At 57.7% G+C, this 16135-nt stretch overlaps 1 protein-coding gene across 5 annotated transcripts in view; it reads right to left on the reverse strand.

Moving 5' to 3' along the window:
• Positions 1–16135, reverse strand: part of KCNH2 (potassium voltage-gated channel subfamily H member 2) — a 115997-nt gene that overhangs the window by 33441 nt on the left and 66421 nt on the right. For all 5 annotated transcript variants that reach the window (XM_074985373.1, XM_074985370.1, XM_074985369.1 and 2 more), the window contains one exon: positions 14281–14706. In XM_074985373.1, the coding sequence (XP_074841474.1) occupies positions 14281–14706 (426 nt within the window). The remainder of the gene's footprint in view (positions 1–14280; positions 14707–16135) is intronic.

A 16135-nucleotide genomic window follows, 5' to 3' on the forward strand; every position in this document is an offset into this window, starting at 1 on the left:
CCCCACCACCCCACAAACTGGATACCGTTCTGTGGTGATCTGGACGCCTACTTCCGCCGTCTCCGACTCAAGGAACACTTCCAACACGACACGGAACAGCGCCCTGACCCACAGGCACCCTCCCACCTACGGTGCAAGAGAAAGAATTCCTCATGGACTCCCCGATGGTCGAAACGACACACTGGACCTATACACAGAATGCTTCCGCCGGCGTGCACGGGCAGAAATGGCGGAAAAGCGGCGCCGCTTACCCCCTAACCTCAGCCATGCAGAACGCAACGCCAGCACCAGCCTCAGAAACAACTCTGACGTCGTCATCCAAGAGGCCGACAAGGGAGGCGCTGTTGTCATCATGAATAGAACCGACTACCAAAAGGAGGCTGCCAGGCAACTCTCCAATACCACATTCTACAGGCCTCTGTCCCAGGATCCCACTGAGGAATACACAAAGAAACTGCAGCATCTGCTCAGGACCCTCCCCATAAAAGCACAGGAACAAATCTACACAGGCACAACCCTAGAACCCCAACCAGCTTTATTCTAGCTGCTACCCAAGATCCATGAACCTGGGAATCCCGGACGCCCCATCACCTCCGGCATTGGCACTCTCACCACAGGACTCTCTGGACATGTGGACTCTCTACTTAGACCCCATGCTACCAGCACCCCCAGCTTTCTTCGAGATACCACCGACTTCCTCAGGAAACTATAATCCATCGGTGACCTTCCTGAAAACACCATCCTGGCCACCATGGACGTAGGGGCCCTTTACACCAATATCCCACGTGAAGATGGACTCCAAGCTGTTAGGAACATTATCCCCGATAGGACCGAGGCACAAATGGTGGCGGAGCTTTGTGACTTTGTCCTCGCCCACAACTATTGCAGATTTGAAGGCAATTTATACCTTCAAATCAGTGGCACTGCCGTGGGCACCCGCATGGCCCCGGACAATGCCAACACTTTTATGGCTGACCTGGAACAACGCTTCCTCAGCTCTTGTCCCCCCGCGCCCCTCCTCTACCTGCGCCACACCGGTGACATCTTCACCATCTGGACCCATGGGAAGGAGGCTCTTGAAGAGTTCCACCGTGATTTCAACAGTTTCCACCCCACCATCAACCTTAGCCTGGACCAGTCCCCACAAGAGATCCACTTCCTGGACACGACTGTGCAGATAAGCGATGGTCACATAAATACCACCCTACACCGAAAACCCACCGACTGCTGTGCTTATCTACACGCCTCCAGCTTCCATCCAGGGCACACCACACAATCCATTGTTTACTGCCAGGCACTAAGGTACAACCGTATTTGCTCTGATCCATCAGACAGAGACAACCATCTACAAGACCTTTACCAAGCTTTCCTCAAACTGCAATACCCACCTAAGGAAGTGAGGAAACCGACTGACAGAGCCAGACGGGTACTCAGAAGCCACCTGCTATAAGACTGGCCCAACAAGGAAAACAAGAGAACACCACTGACCATCACACACAGCCCCCAACTAAGGCCTCTCCAGCGCATCATCAGTGATCTGCAACCCATCCTGGACAACGCTCCTTCACTCCCACAGCCCTTGGGAGGCAGGCCTGTCCTCGCCTACAGACAGCCGCCAGCCTTAAACAAATCCTCACCAGCAACTATAGATCACAGGACAGTAATTCTAAACCTGGAACCAATCCCAGCAACAAACCTTGCTGTCAACTCTGCTCATATATCTACACCAGCGAGATTATCACAGGACCTAGCACCGACCATCCCATCAGGGGCTCCTTTACCTGCACATCTACTAATATAATATATGCCATCGTGTGCCAGCAATGCCCCACTGCGATTTACATTGGCCAAACTGGAGAGTCTCTACGTAAAAGAATAAATGGACATAAACGAGACATCAGGAACGGTAATGTACAGAACACTTCCATCTCCCCGGACACTCAGTAACAGATTTAAAAGTAGCCGTCCTACAACAAAAACATTTCAAGAATAAAATGCAAAGAGAAACTTCAGCGCTGCAATTCATTTGCAAATTTGACTCCATCAACCAAGGACTGAACAGAGACTGGGAGCGGTTGGCCCATTACAAACGCAGTTTCTCCGCTCTTGAGGGTCACACCTCCACATTAGCTACTGACGATGGGCCACATCCCCCCTAACTGAACAGACCTTGTCAGCTCCGGCCCTGCCCTTGACTGAGACCCCCTCTTTAAACCCTCCTCTGGAACCTCCCCCCATGCATCTGACGAAGCAGGTCTGTGCCCTTGAAAGCTTATGCTCCAAAATATCTGTTAGTCTATTAGATGCCACAAGACTTCTTGTTATTAGTGTAGACTTAGCCTCATATTATGGCCCTCAAGGCCAGGGTGGCAGAAGAACATCCAGCCTTGTCAATACAGAGAGAGTGGGAGCAGGTAATCCCTAAATAAGAAGACCTGTGTGTGCACAGTGCTGAGATCTGAACAAGACACTTGGTCATTCCCTGTAAAGCCTGGCACAGCACAGAACCTGTCATAAACCTGCTCTGCTGCACCAGAGGGAAACTGAGGCACACCACCTCCTGAATGCTACGACTCAGCAGTGGAATAAGTCGCTAGCTGCCTAGAGAAGAAATCCAGCTTTGCTGGCAGTCAGCCAGGCTACGGGACAGACAGCAGAGTCTGGAGCAATAATGTCCCATGTCAAAGCGGGCAGGAAAAGGTACTTTTTCTCTTTCAGAAAATGGGGAGACGCTGGCAGCAGCTGAGGAGCCGACCAGCGCACTGCAGGGATCCCAGCTCCACAATGACTGGGTTTGCTGGTCAGGGTGTGTCTCGTCCTCCTGCTAGCACTGCTGTGGTAGTGACTGGAACCTCATGGCATGTGGGCAGGGGGGTACAAAAAACTAGCCTGCGGGTGGTGGCTGGCACCTGCGTTGAGTGACCGAGGTGTTGTGAGAGGGAACAGTGCTAAGGGGCTCCCGAGAGCCCCAGAAGGGGGAACCCATGAGGACCATCATCATCAACCATGGGCTCAGTGCCCATTGGTACCTGATGCCTCCCTCACTCATGGGGACACTGGGCAAGAAACGGAGGAGGTAAATTGGACAATAATTCAGACAAATAATTATTTCCTGAGAGAAGGGGCTTGGATGTGGCCTTCCCAGTTGGCCATGGAGCAGGCTGTGATGGGGCTCAGGGGTCCCCCCGCACTGCACCCCGTCCGCTGGCAGGAGTGACTCTCACTCAGCAGGTACAACAGGTTTATTAGGCAACAGATGCCCAGTTTCTCACAGAAGCGTCAGTACAGCAGCCAGAGACAGTCCTTCCAACCCGTCCTGGGGGGAAGACCCCGAGGGGGGCCCCTCTGGGGTGTAGCTTCCCCCTCCTCAGGCTGGCTGCCTTCCAGCTCCCTCTCCCCGCAGCCTCTAACTGCTGCCTCCAATTCAAAACCAGCTCGGCTCCTCCCTGCTCTTTGTTCAGGGCTCAGGTGTTACCTGCCAGCCTAGGTTATAGCCCCAGGGTCATCCTTAGCCACTGGGAGCTGCTCTGCTTGTCACACACACATCCAGCCTGAGTCTCACACATGCACTCCCCCGCCCACTCCATCACACATGCCCAATGGCCTGTGGCAAGAAGTGGACCATGGGGTGTAGTAGGTTGGGGGTATGTTGCTGGGAATGTTACTGGAGGGCACAATTACCCAGTGCCTGGCCACATCCCTCCCCTCGACGTGCTGCTCTCTGGCCCTGGGCACACCTGGACGAGTGAGCCATACTGCTGTGACGGAACCAGAGTAAGGGCTTCAACTGGCTTGGACAGAGCCCAGTTCTCTGGCCGTTCAATGGGCGCAGGGATGGAAGCCCACAAACCCAGGGGGGCAGCTTGTGATGGGGTTCAGGGGGTCCCCCTGCAATGCACCCCGTCCGCTGGCAAGAGTGACTCTCACTCAGCAGGTACAACAGGAGGTTTATGAGGCAACAGATGCCCAGTTTCTCACAGAAACGACAGTGCAGCAGCCAGAGACAGTCCTTCCAACCCATCCTGGGGAGAAGACCCCGAGGGGTGCCCCTCTGGGGTGTAGCTTTCCCCCTCCTCAGGCTGGCTGCCTTCCAGCTCCTTTTCCCCTAGCCTCTAACTGCCGACCCCGATTCAAAAACCCAGCTCGGCTCCTCCCTCCTCTTTGTTCAGGCAGAGGTGTTACCTGCCAGTTGTAGCCCCAGGGTCATCCTTAGCCACTGGGAGCTGCTGCTTGCCTCAGACATCCAGCCTGACTCACACATGCACCCCCCCCCCACTCCATCACATCCCTCCTGCCTTCCAGACCGACCTGAGCGGGGTCACTTAGCCAGTGACCTGGGGAAGTTCGGGGCCCTCCCTGCGTAACAGGGCATCGGCTATGGTGTTGTTGTTCCCCTTCACATGGACCACCTCCATGTCGTAGTCCTGCAGGAGCAGACTCCACCGCAGGAGCTTGGCGTTGGGCCCTTTCATGTGATGCAGCCAGGTCAGGGGTGAGTGATCGGTGTACACGGTGAAACGCCGTCCAAACAGGTACGGCTGCAGCTTCCCCAGCGCCCACACCATGGCCAGACATTCCTTCTCTATGGCCGCGTAGTTCTGCTCCCGGGGCAGCAGCTTCTTACTCAGGTACACGATGGGGTGTTTCTCCCCTTTGTCATTCACCTGCATTAGCACCGCCCCCAGCCCCACGTCTGAGGCATCGGTGAACACCAGGAAGGGCTTGTTGAAGTCTGGATTTGCCAGCACTGGGGCCCTGACCAGAGCCTCCTTCAGAGCGCAGAGGGCCTCTTGGCACTGCTCGGTCCAGACCACCTTGTCAGGCTTTCCCTTTTTACACAGCTCCGTGAGGGGGGCTGCGATGGAGCTAAAGTGGGGCACAAACCTCCGGTAGTACCCCGCCATCCCAATGAAGGCCTGGACCTGCTTCTTAGTCTCGGGTGTTGGCCAATCTCTGACACCCTCCACTTTAGCTGGCTCTGGCTTTAAGCAGCCGCTGCCCACCTTGTGGCCCAGGTAGGTCACCTCAGCCATCCCCACCTTGAACTTCCCCTGCCTTGATAGTCAGACCGGCCTTCTGGAGTCGGTCCAGCACCTGCTTGACCTGGGACACATGGTCCTCCCACGTCTGGCTGAAGATGCAAATGTCGTCCATGTAAGCCAGGGCAAAGCTCTCCATCCCTTTCAGTAGCTGGTCCACCAGACACTGGAAGGTAGCGGGTGCCCCCTTGAGGCCGAAGGGCAGGACCAGGAACTCGTAGAGCCCCACAGGAGTGATGAAAGCCGACTTCAGCCGGGCATCTTGGTCTAAAGACACTTGCCAGTACCCCTTGGTGAGGTCTATGGTGGTGAGATAACGGGCTCCCCCCAGCTTGTCTAAAAGGTCATCAGGCCTGGGCATGGGGTAGGCGTCCGAGACAGTGATGGTGTTAAGCTTGCGATAGTCCACACAAAACTGAACAGACCCATCTTTTTTAGGGACTAACACCACGGGAGAGGCCCAGGGGCTGGACGAGGGTTGGATCACCCCCAGAGCCAGCATGTCTTCAACCTCCTGCTCTATGTCCTGAGCCGTCTTCCCTGTGGCTCTGAATGGCACACACTTGATAGGGGCGTGGGTGCCTGTCTCTGTTCGGTGGACAGCCAGGTCAGTGCGTCCGGGTCTGTCAGAGAACAGCTGTTGGTGTGAATGCAGCACCTCCTTGATCTCCGTCTGCTGGGCAGGGGTCAGCTGGTCTGAGAGGGGAATAGACTCCAGCAAGGAGCCGGCTCCAGTCCTTGTGAGTAAATCCACCAAGGGATCATCCCCCTGCCCCTCCCAGTGTCTGCACACGGCCAGCACCAAGTTCTCTCTGTCCCAGGAAGGTTTCATCATGTTCACATGATAGACCCGGTGGCTGTGGGCCTGGATCGACAGTTCCACCACAAAATTCACGTCATTCAGCTGTTTGAAGACCTTGAAGGGCCCATCCCAGGCCGCCTGCAGCTTGTTCCGCCGCACAGCTACACGGACCATCACTTGGTCCCCGGTGGCATAGGCTCGGGCCCTGGCGTTACGGTCATACCAGACCTTTTGCTTCCTTTGGGCCATGGAGAGGTTCTCCCTGGCCAGGCCCATGAGCTCTCTGAGTTTCTCCCGGAAGGTCAGTACATACTGTTACCACTGACTCCCCTTCAGGAGAGGCCGTCCCCTCCCACTCTTCTCTGAGCAAGTCCAAGGGTCCCCGTACCCTCCTTCCGTACAGCAGCTCAAACGGGGAGAACCCCGTGGATTCCTGGGGCACCCCCCTGTACGCAAACAGCAGGTGGGGTAAGTACTTGTCCCAGTCATGGGGGTGCTGATTCATGAAGGTTCTCAGCATCCACTTCAGAGTCCCATTGAACCTCTCCACCAGCCCACTGGTCTGCGGGTGGTAGGCTGTGGCCCAGGTGTGCCGGACCCCACACTTGTCCCACAAGCTTTGCAGTAGGGCCGACATGAAGTTGGACCCCTGATCTGTGAGGACCTTCTTGGGGAAACCCACTCTACTAAAAATGGACAGCAGTGCGTCCGCCACGGTGTCAGCGTCGATAGAGGTCAAGGCCACTGCTTCTGCGTATCACGTGGCAAAATCTACCACCACCAAAATATATTTGTTCCCCGAACGCGTTGCCTTGCTGAAGGGGCCCACTATGTCTATAGCCACTTCCTGGAAAGGCTCCTCTATGATGGGCAGTGGCCTCAGGGCAGCTTTCCCCTTGTCTCGGGTCTTCCCCACCCTCTGGCAGGGATCACAGGACAGGCAATACAGACGGACAGCTGCAAAGATCCCTAGCCAAAAAAAGTTCTGTAACAACCTTTCCCTGGTGCGGTGGATCCCCTGGTGTCCTCCGAGCGGGACATCATGGGCTAGGTACAGCAACCTGCGCCGGTACTTTTGGGGAATCACTAGTTGCCTCTGTACCTTCCATGGCTCCGCTTTGCGTCTGGGAGCCCATTCCCGGTACAGGAATCCCTTTTCCCACAGGAATCTCTCCCTGCAGCCCTCCCCCAGCTGTGGAGCTGGGCTGAGACTGGCCAGTTCCCTCAGCTTCTGCAAGGAGGGGTCTCTCTGCTGCTCTGCCTGGAACTCTTCGGCTGGGGCAGGGGCGGAAGCTACTTCCCCATCCGTGCCTGGCTCCAGCACCGCTGGCCTGTGAGATCTGTTTTTTGGGGGCCCCCTTTCTCCCAGGGTTGGCCCCTGTGGCTCCTGTGACTTTGGCTGGGCCTGTACCCCTGAAACTGGGGAGCGCACCCCTCGTTTTCTTTGGCTACGGGTCAGGACCAGGGCACGAGGGCGTTCACCTTGCCAGTTCTCCAGGTCAGCCCCCATCAGTACATCCGCCGGCAAATGGCTGTGCACGCCCACTTCCTTGGGGCCTTCCTTCTTCCCCCATTTCAGGTGCACCCTCGCCATGGGCACCTTGAAAGGGGTCCCATCAATTCCTGTTTTCGTCAGGTGGGAATTGGGTATCATGCGGCCCGGTGCCACCACCCCGGGTCGAGCCAGCGTCACGTCAGCGCCTGTGTCCCAGAACCCCGTGACCTTTTTCCAGTCTACCTCGAGGTGTTTGAGACACTTGCTCCACAGAGGCAGTGCCGCCCCCACTCTGTAAACTGACCTCTGAGCATTTGGTCCCCCTGAGGAGCTGGTCTGTGGGGCGGACTCGGCCTAATCCGAGTGCCCATTGTCAGCACCACCCGCCTTGGCCGCCAGCCCCTCTGTCTTCTGGGACTCCACCCAGTTGACTCCATGACCTCCCGGCCTGCTCAACCTGTCTGGGAGCCTGGGGCACTGGGCTGCTCTATGCCCCTTTCGCCCACAGCGATAACAGCCTGGGTCTTGTTGTGTCCCTCGGGCCGGCTGCTCTGTCCGGGCTCTGTTTGGCTCTCTGGGGGGTGGGTGGCCGGCCCCTCTTTCCTGGCCTCGCCCAAGAGGTGGTCCCCTCTGTCGTACAGTCAGGAACTGGTCTCTCTGAGATTCTCGGTCTCTCCGGGACTCCCTCTCCCTCCGGGACTCCCTCTCTTTGTGGGTTTCACTTTCAAACCTGGCCCGGCTGTTTGTGAAGTCATCTGCCAGTTTCCCTGCATCGTGTGAGTCCCCTGGCTTCCGGTCCACCAGCCGCACCCTCAGGTCAGGTGCGCACATCTCGTAGAATCACTCCACGACCGCCAGCTCGAGCAGGTCCTCTACGGACTGGACTCCCATCCCGAACACCCACTTCCGGTCATATTGCCTCAGGCGGGCGGTTGTATCTACATGGGTTTCCTCTGGCCTCTTCTGCGCCTCCTGGAACCTCTCCTTGTACATCTCCGGAGTCAGCCCGAACTTATGCAGCAGGGCCTGTTTGAACCGTTCATAGTCCCCAGGCTGCAGCCCCTCCAGCTGGCTGAGCACCATTGCAGCCTTTTGGCCCAGCAAGGGGGTGAGGTGCCGGAGCCACTCAGCTGGGGGAACCTCATGCAACTCACAGGCTCGCTCAAAGGCGGTAAGGAACTCGTCCATGTCCCCTGGGTCCTGACACTGGGCCAGCACACGCGTCTCCAAGTGACTGGCCACCCCGAGCCGTCTGGCCCTCTCCCCGCTTACCGCAGCTGGGGCCTCTTGGCGTCTCGCCTCCGCCATGGCCCACTCATGCTCCCGCTCTCGTTCTCTCTCCTTCCGCTCTCGCTCTGTCTCCTCCCGCTGTTTCTCTTGTATCTGGCGCTCCTGGTCACACTCTCTCTCCTGTTCCTGGTGCTCCAGTTCCTTTAATCTGACCTCGAGCTCCAGCCGTCGCCGCTCTGCGGCGGGGGACTCTGCCCACGATGGACTACCGCTAGCTGAGGACGACCTGGCGGGCACCGCATCTGTCTGATCGTGTCGAGCCCCAGCTCCTGTCGGAGAATCCGAAACGCTTGCTGAGGGCGACTGGCCACTTCCTGCCGGGACAGGCTCTGGGCCCCTGGATCGGTCATTCTCTTCCAGCTGGGCAATCAGCTGGGCCTTGGTCGCCTTCCCCACGGTCAGGCCCCTCTCTCTGCACAGCCCCGCTAGCTCTGCCTTCAGGAGTTGGGTATAATCCATCTCCCCGCTGTCTCCCGGGGTATCCACTCACCAGCAGCAGCTGCAGGAATTGCTCTGTTCCTCCTCTGGCTCTTGTGAGACTCCTTCCTTCTCTGGTGCTCAGTCAGCCACTGCTGGGAGCTCATCCGTGGGTGCAGTGCATCCCACTTCTCAGACCAGTGCGATGGGGTTCAGGGGTCCCCCTGCACTGCACCCCGTCCGCTGGCAGGAGTGACTCTCACTCAGCAGGTACAACAGGAGGTTTATTAGGCAACAGATGCCCAGTTTCTCACAGAAGCGTCAGTACAGCAGCCAGAGACAGTCCTTCCAACCCATCCTGGGGAGAAGACCCCGAGGGGTGCCCCTCTGGGGTGTAGCCTCCCCCCTCCTCCGGCTGGCTGCCTTCCAGCTCTCTCTTCCCCTAGCCTCTAACTGCCGCCCCCGATTCAAACCTAGCTCGGCTCCTCCCTCCTCTTTGTTCAGGCAGAGGTGTTACCTGCCAGTTGTAGCCCCAGGGTCATCCTTAGCCACTGGGAGCTGCTCTACTTGCCTCTCACATCCAGCCTGACTCACACATGCACTTCCCCCACTCCATCACACAGCTCGATGCCATGGTTCAGATATTGGCATCGTGAGTGTGCTGATTAGCTATGCCCACTCGTCACCTTGTTGTGGTGAGGGGCTCGTCCACCCCAATGACCCCGAGAGCAATGCCACAGGGAGACTTGTGCTCCCAGCAGGGTCACCTGTGGCAGCAAGGTCAAGAGGGAGGGTCCAGACAAAGAACGACTCTAGAAGTCCCAAGGGCAGAACCGGCGGAGGATAGCTGGGGTGATGCTACAACGGCTGGGAAGGTGGATGAAGGCTGCAGTGGAGACGAGACTCCCAGTCATCATGGATCACAGGCCACCAGACCTGGGCCGTTTATCCATCAAGGATCGTCTGGTGGCTGCAGTGCAAGAGCAAACGGATGTGACGAAAGGTCAACGTACAAGGCATGAAGGACCCCGTCAGACGAAGCGACTTCCAGGTCGCACTCCAAAGGAAGCTGCTGACAGCACACCCTGAAGATGTGGAAGAACACTGGTGTCCATTGAAAAAATGCCATCATGGGCACCTGTGGAGAAACCATTGGCTACCAGCCCCGGTTGCATCAGGACTGGCTGGATGAGAAGGATGTGGAAATTGAACGCTTGATTGAGGCAAAATGGAAAACCTTTAAGGCCTGGGAAAGCGACATCAACTGCACAACGAAGAGAGAAGTACACGCCAAGGCCAAGACAGAAGTCCAATGTCAAACAAGGAATGTGAACAACCAGTGGTGGGCTGAGAAGGCGCGAGAACTCCAGCATCTCGCAGACATCAACGATACAAGACGTTTCTTCAATGCCATAAAAGGTGTTTATAACTGAGAATCCATGGAACCCATCCCCGGAGATCAAAGGGTGGCAGCCAACTCTTGAATGACAGTGAAGCCATTTGTCTCGCTGGAGGGAGCACTACAAGGAGCTCTCGAAATGCCCCTCCATCATGGTCCTAGAATCCCTCGACCAAATCCTTCAGCAACTGCCTAGAGATGATCTTGAAACAGTTCCTACCCTGAGCGAGGGCCCAGCTGCCAGCGACGCGAGGAAGTGCAATAAGGCAGCTAGGCTAGATGGAATCCCTGCCGAAATGTTCAAAGGCAGTGGGTCAAAGCTCCACAAAAAACTCCACCTCCTGAGTCCCAAGATCTGGGAAAGGAAGCAGATGCCGTGAGAGTTCAGAGACACACTGATAACCAGCCTCTTCAAGAATGAAGACAAGTCAGGCAGTGGAAATTATCGTGACATCTCCCTCCTGGCAACGGCAGGGAAGATCTTAGCTTGAAATCTCGCAAAGTGACTCCTGCCACTCTCAGAAGAAATTCTCCCAGAATCCCAGTGTGGCTTCCAACCAGTCCGCGGAACAATGGACATGATCTTCACCACCTAACAACCGTAAGAGAAATGTCATGAACAAAACCGAGCCGTACTCATGAGTTTCATCAACCCAACCAAAACGTTTCACTCAGTCAATCATAGCTCCTTGTGCACCATCCTGTCAAAGACTGGCTGCCCCAAAAAATTTATTAGCATCTTGAGGCTGCTTCAAGACAACATGAATGTCACCGTATTGAACAACAACTGATCCCAAAGTGACCCCTTTTGAGGTCAAAATAGGAGTCAAGCAAGGCTGCGTCATTATCCCACCACTGTTCTGCATCTCCATCACCACGACTCTTCACCTCATCGGTAACAAGCTGCAGATGGCGCAAAGACTGTCTGCAGAATGGACAGGAGCTTCTCACTCTCAGGATACCGAAGGCTAAAAGCAAGAGCTCCATGACCTCGATCTCGGAGCTTCCACACACGGATGACACCATGGCTGCTGCTCTCTCCCCCGGAGCCCTTCAGCCCATCTTAAGCACCTTCACCAAAGCACACAAGAATCTTGGCCTCACACTGAACATCAGCATGACCAATATGCTTCCCCAGCCCTCGCCAGCTGAACAATCGCATGCACCTTCCATTTCAGTCAACGGAGAACTGCTGGAAAATGTGTGTGATGGGGTTCGGGGTCCCCCAAGCTCTGCCCCCGGCTGCAGGCAGGAGTGACTCTCACTCAGCAGGAGAACAGCGGGTTTATTAGCCAACAGGACACAGCGTCGTACAGAGGAGTCAGTGCAGCCGGCAGAGACAGCCAGTCCCATCCATGCTGGGCAGAGGAGGACCCGAGGGGCCCCCGGAGCTGGGGCCTGGCCCCCTCCTTTGTCTCTCTCTCTCCCAGCCCAGACTCACTGCTTCCAACTCCCAGTTCCAATTCAAACCCCTCAGGCTCCACCTCCCCCTTTGTCTGCAGCCCAGAGGTGTCACCTGGTCCCCTCAGTTACCCTCAGCAGGAGCCTCACACGCTCTGTGAACCACTCGTGTATACACACGCATCCCCCACTCCATCACAATGTGGAATGTTTCCCATACCTTGGCAGTCATCTTTCTGCTCAAGTCAACATTGGTGTGGAAATCCAGCACCATCTGAGCTGTGCAAACTCTGCTTTCACCTACTTGAGATGAAGGGTCATTGAAAAATGGGACATCGATCCCAAGACAAAGCTCCTTGTATACCATACTGTGGTTGTTCCAGTGCTACTGAATGCATGTGAAACCTGGACAACATACAGATGGCATCTGAAAGCACTTGAACAATATCATCGATGCTGCCTCAGGAGAATCCTAAACATCTCCTGGGACGACAGGCGCATAATCAGTAGTGTTCTGGAAAAGTCAAACATGACCAGCATTGAAGCCATTATCATTCACCAACAGCTTTGCTGGACTGGTGACATGGTTCAGACATCTGATCAGCGCCTCCCAAAACAGATTCTGTTTTCCTAGTTGGAGGAGGGACAGAGGAGCGCTGGGGGCCAGCAAAAGCGATATAAGAACATGCTGAAGACACGTGTGAAAAAGTGCAGCATCGGTGTTGACACTTGGAAGAACCTTGCCCAAGACCATCCCCAGTGGAGAGCGGAAATCCGGGAGAGGGTGGCGCAGTTTGACAGGTCCCTCCCAGCGCAGACGAGGAGAGGTGGAGAAGAAGAAAAGAGCACCAAAAACTGCCCTGTGCACCTCCAACAGCTACCAACACCTGCCCCTTCTGTGATAAGATCTGCGGCTCCTGAATTGGGCTGATCAGCCATCAACAGGTTCACAAATAGGAGGGTGATATGAAGACGTCCTACTTGTTATCGAGTGATCGCAAAAAGAGAAGATTGAATTCGCAGATGATCCCACGCTGGAAGGAGTGGCACCTGCTTTGGAGGATAGGGTCAGAATTCAAAAAAATCTGGACTAACTGGAGAAATGGTCTGATGCAAACAGGATGAAGTTTAATAAGGAAAATGCAAAGTGCGCCACTTGGGATGAACCTGATTGCTCCTCACATACAGAATGGGAAGTGACTGTTTCGGAAGGAGAACTGTGGAAAGGGATTTGGGGGTCAGAGTGGACCACAAGCTAAACAGGAGTCAACAGCATGATGCTGCTGCAAAAAAAGCAAACGTAATTAACGTTAACGGGGTGTAGTGAGAAAGACACGAGAGTCATTCTTCTGCTCTACTCTGCACTCAGTAGACCTCAGCGGGAGTATTGTGTCCAGTTCTGGGCACCACATTTCAAGAAGGATGTGGGGAAATTGGAGAAGGTCCAGAGAAGAGCAACAAGAACGCTGCAGGGCCTAGAGAGCAGGAGCTGTGAGGTCCAGAGAAGAGCAACAAGAACACTGCAGGGCCTAGAGAGCAGGAGCTGTGAGGTCCAGAGAAGAGCAACAAGAACGCTGCAGGGCCTAGAGAGCAGGAGCTGTGAGGTCCAGAGAAGAGCAACAAGAACGCTGCAGGGCCTAGAGAGCAGGAGCTGTGAGGGAAAGGTGAAGGAACTGGGCTGGTTTAGTTTGGAAAAGAGAAGAACGAGAGGGGACATGATACTAGTTTACAAGGACTTAAATGGGTGCTGGGTCCTGCTGAGAGGACAGGGGACTGGACTCAATGACCTCTCGAGGCCCCTTCTAGTTCCAGTGTTCTGTGAATCTACGATTCTGTTGTGGTCTCCCCGAAAAGAACCTTTCAAACACACACCCAGAGCCACTACTTATAACTTTACGTATAAAAGGGACACAAACCCATGAGTGGCATAAACAGATTCAGTGAAACGCCAGCTTTCAACAGACGCCTCCCACTTGGCACAAGCTTTGGTGCACAACTAGGTTGGAAGAATGGTTTTCCCCCTCATCTGAAAATCCTGCCGCGCCTCACCGTGTCCCAAAGCACCTCGCCCCGAATCAATACTCCGAGTAGTGCCTCTCGGAGCCACCCCTTGCGACCCACAGCTCAGGCTCTCGGGATGGGGAAGGGCTGAACAGGGTAAGCATTGTCTGTGGGAAGCCGTCAGGGCCCTCCTGGCTGGGCGAGGGGCCCTGATCCCTGACAAGTCCCCCATGGGGGTTGTCTCCACAGGACTCACTCCCGCTACCCCCAGGTTCAGGCACAGTGGCTCACCCTGGGGCAGAGTGAGGCCCCCCCCCCAGAGCTAGGGCACCATGAAGGGGCCTCCCAGCGCCTGTTCTGAAGCTGGTGGCGCAGCCCTGCTGCATGTGCGCGGGGCAGGCCGGCGCCTGGCGAGGTAGGCGGGACTGGGCATTACCTCTTCGGAGCCAGAGCCGAAGATGAGCAGGTCAAAGGGGATGGCGGCCACCATGTCGATGAGGAACCAGCCCTTGAAGTAGTGGACGGCGATGCGCGCCGGGTGGCTCACCACCTCCTCGTTGGAGTTGACGTAGGTGGTGCGGAAGTTGATGAGGATGTCAATGAGGAACATGATGTCCACCAGCAGGTCGACCACGGTGAGTGGGCTGCAGGAGTAGCCGCAGGCGCGCCGCGAGGCCTCCTCCTGCTCGTTGAGCAGGAAGGCAGCCGAGTAGGGCGTGAAGACGGCCGTGTAAATGACCAGCAGCAGGATGAGCCAGTCCCACACCGCCTTGAAGGGGCTGTAGTGCAGGATGGTCCATTTGTGGATGCGCGGCGCCTGCAGCTTGTACTCGGGGAGCACGTCAGCCCCGAGGGACAGCACCTGGGGACAGACACAAGGCTGGGGAGCCGGGCAGGGCCGTGGGCGACATCCCGCATGCCCCACCCCTGCTCCCACCAGGCAGTGCTCCAGCCTGAGCAGACCCTGGGCAGTTCTACCCACAGGTCCCCCAGAAAACAGCACTGCCCGCCGAGCCCTCAACCCTGAGCACCACCCACGGAGTCCCCTTCCGCGAGTGCCGCCCGCCGAGACCTCATCCCCCGAGCGCCACCCACCGAGCCCCCTTCCCCGAGTGCCGCCCGCCGAGCCCCCTTCCCCGAGTGCCGCCCGCCGAGCCCCCTTCCGCGAGTGCTGCCCGCCGAACCCTTCACTGAGCGCCGCCCGCCGAGCCTCCTTCCCCGAGTGCCACCCACCGAGCCCCCTTCCCCGAGTGCCGCCCGCCGAGCCCCCTTCCCCGAGTGCCGCCCGCCGAGACCTCATCCCTGAGCGCCACCCACCGAGCCCCCTTCCCCGAGCGCCGCCCACCGAGCCCCCTTCCACGAGTGCCGCTCGCCGAGCCCCCTTCCACGAGTGCCGCCCGCCGAGCCCTTCACTGAGCGCCGCCCGCCGAGCCCCCTTCCCCGAGCGCCACCCACCGAGCCCCCTTCCCCGAGTGCCGCTCGCCGAGCCCCCTTCCACGAGTGCCGCCCGCCGAGCCCTTCACTGAGCGCCGCCCGCCGAACCCCCTTCCCCGAGTGCCGCCCGCCGAACCCCCTTCCGCGAGTGCCACCTGCCGAGCCCTTCACCAAGTGCCGCCCGCCGAGCCCCCTTCCCCGAGTGCCACCCGCCGAGCCCTTCACCGAGTGCCACTCGCTGAACCCCCTTCCCCGAGTGCCGCCCGCCGAGCCCCCTTCCGCGAGTGCCGCCCGCCGAGCCCTCATCCCTGAGCACCACCCGCCGAGCCCTTCACCGAGTGCCGCCCGCCGAGCCCTTCACCAAGTGCCGCCCGCCGAGCCCCCTTCCCCGAGTGCCGCCCGCCGAGCCCTTCACCGAGTGCCGCCCGCCGAACCCCCTTCCCCGAGTGCTGCCCGCCGAGCCCCCTTCCGCGAGTGCCGCCCGCCGAGCCCTCATCCCTGAGCACCACCCGCCGAGCCCTTCACCGAGTGCCGCCCGCCGAGCCCCCTTCCGCGAGTGCCGCCCGCCGAGCCCTTCACCGAGTGCCGCCCACCGAGCCCTCATCCCTGAGCACCACCGAGCCCCTTTCAGCGAGTGCCGCCCGCCGAGCCCCCTTCCGCGAGTGCCGCCCGCCAAGCCCTCGTACTTGAGCACCACTGAGCCCCCTTCACCGAGTGCCGCCCACCGAGCCCCCTTCCGCAAGTGCCGCCCACCGAAACCCCTTCCCCGAGTGCCACCCGCCAAGCCCTTCACCGAGTGCCACCCGCCGAGCCCTCATCCCTGAGCACCACCCACTGAGCCCCCTTCACCGAGTGCC

Source organism: Carettochelys insculpta, chromosome 2 (assembly GCF_033958435.1).
Source record: "Carettochelys insculpta isolate YL-2023 chromosome 2, ASM3395843v1, whole genome shotgun sequence".
NCBI classification, from domain to species: Eukaryota; Metazoa; Chordata; order Testudines; family Carettochelyidae; genus Carettochelys; species Carettochelys insculpta.